We start from the raw sequence: 5554 nt of genomic DNA, 5'->3' as shown, positions 1-5554 counted from the left end.
ATTTTGGTCAATGACATGAAACAAAGTATATGTGAACTGCTGTATGAAAAGTGAATTTACTCTGTAAATCTTCACCCAAATAAAAAAAAAAAAAATGCTCCTTAAAAGTGAGGATGGTGACACTTTGGTAATGTGCTTTGGATACATGATCAAGAGGGCCAATCCCTGGAGAAGGATACCATGGTTGGCAAAGTAGAGAGAGGGTCATCAAAAAGGAGGAAGGCTCTCAGCAAGAGGGAGTGACAGCTGCAACAAATCAGCTTGGACAGCAGTGATTGTGAAGATGTGGCCAGGACTGGGCAGTGTTTTGTTCTGTTGTACATAGGGTCACTGTGAGTCAACAGCACTGAACAACAGCAGCATAGTCATTCTGTGAATATTTTCAATATTACTCCTCTATCAATTTTTTTCACTTTAGTTATATATTTAAATTATGTAAAATAGAGACATTACTATCTCTTATAATAATATCTGCTTAATGAATTATTTAATAAGTTTGCTCTGAATATGCTCTGCTCTTTTAGTCATGGAAAGAAAGCTTTTAATAAGTGTTCTGTAATACTCTGTACATACTAGATTTATGAATGAGGATTAGAAAGGATTTTTGTTAAAAAATTTTCAGAAGAAGTTTTCAGAAAACATATTAACCATGGATTTTTAGAGAAGAGCATAGGAAAGGGCAGAAATCAAAGTACTAGAGAACATTAAAATCACTGTGTGTATTTAGGGTATTGTAATCATGTGTAATGGAGTCAGTCCCTGGATGGCGCAAATGGTTAAACTCTTGTCCGTTAACCAAAAAATTGGAGGTTGGAGTCCACCAAACTTCCATGGAAGAAAGGCTTGGTGAAAAATCAGCCATTGAAAACCCTGTGGAGCACAGTTGTACTTTGACACACATGGAGTTGCCATGAGTTGGAATTACTTGACAGCAACTGTTTTCTTTGTTTGTTTGATGTTTTCAATCATGTATAACAGGTCCTTCACTGGGGAAGGACCACTGAGGGGTAAGTTTAATATCACAGTGACAGAAAATGCAGATTCTGACTTAAACTTTTCCTTCTTTGGCACCCTTGACTTTCTGGGCCCCATCATATTCCTAGAAACATGAAGAAACTTGGATGCTTACAATTGAAAACCTTGGGTAACTTTTATTATATCTTTTCAATATGACATGGCTAAGGGATCTGGAATACTTCGTTTCAGCTCTTTTCATTTTTCCTGTCTGCTTTGCAAAAAGCAATGCTCCCACTCTGCCATTGTTTCATTCTCCTTTCCCTTTCTAACCTGTATGTCTCCCCCACTTCCCAACACCAGTGTGGTTATATTATAAACACTTCTTGCTACAGTCATTGGCCCATTGGCTTCTGTCATCTGGTCAGAGGTTTAGACCCTTTCCATCTCCAGTTATTGCAGCAGCTACTGCTTTTACTCTCTTGGTGTCCAAATGAACTGCATGGTTTTCCCTCCTTCAGAGTGGCTGATCACCATGACCTGAGTCTGGGGCAAAGCAGCTTTACATACAGACGAGTCATCTTCAGCTGGTCTGCATCACAGCTCTGCTGTAAGCTGTGTCCTAAGGTCATTGGTGATAGGCCCATGCACCTGTCTCAGTTGAGGTCATTTTCTTCTCAGTATTTTATTTGGACTCTTGTTTCATACCAGTTTGCATCTAGCTGGCTTTACTCCGGACACCAGGAAGAATCCTCATACCCCATCTTGGAAGCATGTGCCTCCTTTGATCTCCTAAAGAAGTGGATGCACTTCCCTTTCCACAAGCACCCAACAGCTTTCTTCAGTTAATCAGACTAAGCCCAGAGTGATGTGTAAACCAGAGGGCTAGTTTTGAAATTTACAAAACTGAGTGGTCATTTAAATTCCAAAAATAAACTCACTGAAACCAAACCCACTGCCATCAATTTGATTCCAACTCACAGCAACCTTCAAACCCAAACCAAACTCACTGCCATTGAGTTGATTCCAACTCATTGCAACCCCCACTGGGTTTCCAAGGCTGTAAATCTTTATGGAAGCAGACTGCCCCATCTTTCTTCCACAGAGAAGCTGGTGTGTTTGAACCATTGATCTTTTGGTTAGCAGCCAACTGCCTTAACCTCTGCACCACCGAAAGTCTTGTGTATCCCTTTCCAGTTATTGCTGCTGCTCCCAGTTTAGCAGTGATTAGCATTTGATGTGAAAACAACCTAGACTTCTTTTGATGTTTTTTAAAATGAGTTTTGAAACATAATGTATGTATACTAAATTGTATTTAGAATAGTATAAATTTGGAGGCCTTGTATGAGCAAAGAAGTTGAGGCCACATCACTTACTCTCTACTGGTTTAGGAATACAGTGTACAGAAAGAAGGCAGTCTGACAGACTGAGTGCTGTCATACTGAATGCACTCTGATGCTGAGAAAGCTCTTACACCATAGGCCTACCTGTTTTAGCTCCAGCTGACTGTTGCTGAGAGCTAGAACAGAGACTTGCCAGGGTCTCCTTGGGTCGGATCAGAAAGAGAAAACACCAGAGCAAGGTGTTCACAACACACGAACAACAAACGGCTGAGAACAAAAGGATCCTTTATGATAAAATCTGTGAAGAGTTGGTCAAGAACCGTTTCCTTCACATTACCAGAGCCAAGACTAAGCCTCACACAGGTATCCATCCTTTTAGCCTAATTAAGTTATTGAGTAACCTGGAAAACTCATGTTTTAGTTCTGGCCTAATATGTTAACGATTGAAGTAAGAGCACTTTTACTTTATTTTTCAGCCTGTCCACCCATCTATCCACCCATAGATCAATGTTTGCCATCACTGACAATGCAGTATATTGCAAAAGGGTTCATCTTTGTTATCTGTACCTCCCATGCACCTTTCTCTGTCTTCCTCTTCCTCATTGCCTCCATGTTGATCACTCACATTTGATACATTGCCCTTTCCATCACCCAAATCAATACTTGTCTCTATCTATCTAGCAATGTTCCTTCCCCTCCTCTCCTACCCCTGGTGACCAACAAAGAAAGTTTCCTTTCATATAGAAATCTTTACTTGACTTTTCACAAGGGCAGACTAATACAATATTTGTCTTTCTGTGACTGACTTATTTCAGTCAGCATAATTAAGTAAGAGAATTTTTAAAGAAATTATTATCCTTTTCCTCCAGGTTATTTGTTGGCATTGTTTTGGTATCTATGTCTAGCCTTAACATTAGTTCATGAGTAATTTTTAAATGTCTATGTTTCTGGTTTTTAATAATCCACCACCCTATTTAGATTGATAGGGAATTTAAAGTCCAGAAAGCCTTGTATTCAAGTGGATTCCCTGTTCCCAAGCCTTTACTATACTGCAGTGATGCTTCTATTATTGGAACAGAATTTTATGTGATGGAACATGTGCAGGTAAGTTAACATTTAATTTTATTTTGTTATGGCTTTCTAATCATGAAGTTAGATGTTGCTAAATAATAGAATTGCTTATTCACCATTTTAGGTAATTTGACTGCTTTGCAAAGTTTAAACTTTTGTTTTAATTTCAACACACAATATGGAAGGGATGGAATAGAGTAGGAACACATTTAGTAAGTAGGGCAAATTGACTTATTCTTGAATTTTCCTCTAGGTGTCAGGAAAGAGCCATATGTAATGGCAGTAAACCAAACTTGGTGGGGGGGGGGGCAGGCTGGGGATAGGGAAGAAGGGAGTGAGCGTCTCCAAGTAGAAAATCAAATAATCAAGCTATTCTTATTTTTTACTTTTTGTAAAACAAAACTTGAGGGTAGTTCTGGGTAAGTTAGTTCATCATGGCTTATTCTTGTAATTTCTTTCGGAACATGTTCTCTTATATTAAATATGTTTTACAAATGAATATTTTCAACCATATTCTATCAATAAATGTTTTTGGTTACAAAACTGTTTCGTGATTATTTCAGGCCTTGTAAGGAATAGGGATGATGATACAGCAATTACTCAATATGAAAAACAATTTTTAAAAATGATCTGTTATAATCTCTTTCATAGGGGAGAATATTTCGTGATTTCACTATTCCTGAAGTTAGCCCAGCAGAGCGCTCGGCCATATATGTGGCCGTGATTGAAACCTTGGCTCGATTACATTCCTTGAATGTCCAGTCATTGCAGCTGGAGCGATATGGCAGAGGAGCAGGGTACTGCAAAAGACAGGTAATACATCTGTTGTTGTTATTATGTGCTGTCGAGTCGGACCCGACTCATAGCGACACCTCCTTGGGTTTCCGAGGCGGTATCACTATGGAAGTAGATTGCCTACAGACAGGTAATACATCTACATCTTCTTTCCTGAAGTTGTTGGAAATAATATACTGTACCTCATTAGTCAAAAGACAGATCTGTTATTTTATAGTTCTCTGAAGCATTGGCTATGATTTTTAATATCAACCTTCATTTTATTGTTGTTGTTGTTTTGTGCCATTGAGTCGGCCCGACGACCACTCCTTGGGTTTCCAAGGCAGTATCACTACAGAAGTAGGATTGCCCAACCTTCCTTCCGAGGAGTGGCTGGTGGGTTTGAACTGCCAGCGTACTGGTTAGCAGTCAAGTGCCTTAGGCACTATGCTACCAGAGCTCCATAAAATAATTTATTTTTTTGCAGATCAGGGTTTTGTTCAGAAACAAGCTTCTATTATTGACAACATGTACATGAAATGCAAATTGAAAGCTGTTTTACACTCTTTACTTAGATTTTACCACTATGTTTTTTATACCATTTCCCTTTTTAAGTTAGGTTAACAAATACTTATTACAAATGACTGAGTGTTTAATATCTGCTGAGTACTGTATAAAATATCAAGAAAATAGAAGATAAGTCTCTCTCCTAAAGAAACATATGGTTACTTTTGAGAGACCTATCCATGAATTTCAAATACATAAAAGAGCTTGAAAATGGTATGAATGAACATTTAATCCAGTGTTTAATTTCTTGGTATTCATCTTGAGAGGTGTATCATTCAGAGAATGGAGACTGGTGTGCCTTGGCGTAGGTGAGGAAGGCTTCCTGGAGGAAATATATCTTGATTCATCCATATGGTAACATGTATTAGAACTTCATTCTTTTTTATGGCTGAAAAATATTCCATGATGTGTGTATAATTTTGCTTATCCATTTATCTGTTGATGGACATTTGGGTTGTTTCCACTTTTTTGTGTATTGTGAATAATAAACAATAAATATTGGTGTACAAGTGAAAAAAATAAATATTTCTTGCCATGAGTATTTAAGGAAGAGTAAAATTTAGAGTGATGAGAAAGAGATGTTAAGCATTTCAAATCAAAGGAATAGCAAGAGCAGATACATTGTTGTTGTTATGTGCCGTGGCGGCCCCTCCTTGGGTTTCTGAGGCAGTATCACTACGGAAGTAGATTGCCCAACCTTCCTTCCGAGGAGTGGCTGATGGGTTTGAACCACCAGCCTTCTGGTTAGCAGGCAAGTGCCTTAGGCACTACCAGAGCTCCTTAAATATGCTATAGAATACCAGAACAAACAAATCTGTCTTGGGAGAACCACAGCCAAAATGCTC

At 38.5% G+C, this 5554-nt stretch overlaps 1 protein-coding gene across 1 annotated transcript in view; it reads left to right on the top strand.

The window, feature by feature from the left end:
* The window catches only part of ACAD11 (acyl-CoA dehydrogenase family member 11), a 140610-nt gene that overhangs the window by 25450 nt on the left and 109606 nt on the right, over positions 1 to 5554 (top strand). Inside the window, exons 3-4 of the mRNA XM_007936963.2 lie at positions 3276 to 3401; positions 4020 to 4181. Of these exons, the coding sequence (XP_007935154.2) occupies positions 3276 to 3401; positions 4020 to 4181 (288 nt within the window). The remainder of the gene's footprint in view (positions 1 to 3275; positions 3402 to 4019; positions 4182 to 5554) is intronic.

Source organism: Orycteropus afer, unplaced genomic scaffold (assembly GCF_000298275.1).
Source record: "Orycteropus afer afer isolate SDZICR_OR568_19922 unplaced genomic scaffold, OryAfe1.0 scaffold00003, whole genome shotgun sequence".
Lineage (NCBI taxonomy): Eukaryota > Metazoa > Chordata > Mammalia > Tubulidentata > Orycteropodidae > Orycteropus > Orycteropus afer.
The sequence above is the reverse complement of the archived record's forward strand: the minus strand, read 5'-3'. Positions and strand labels throughout refer to the sequence as shown.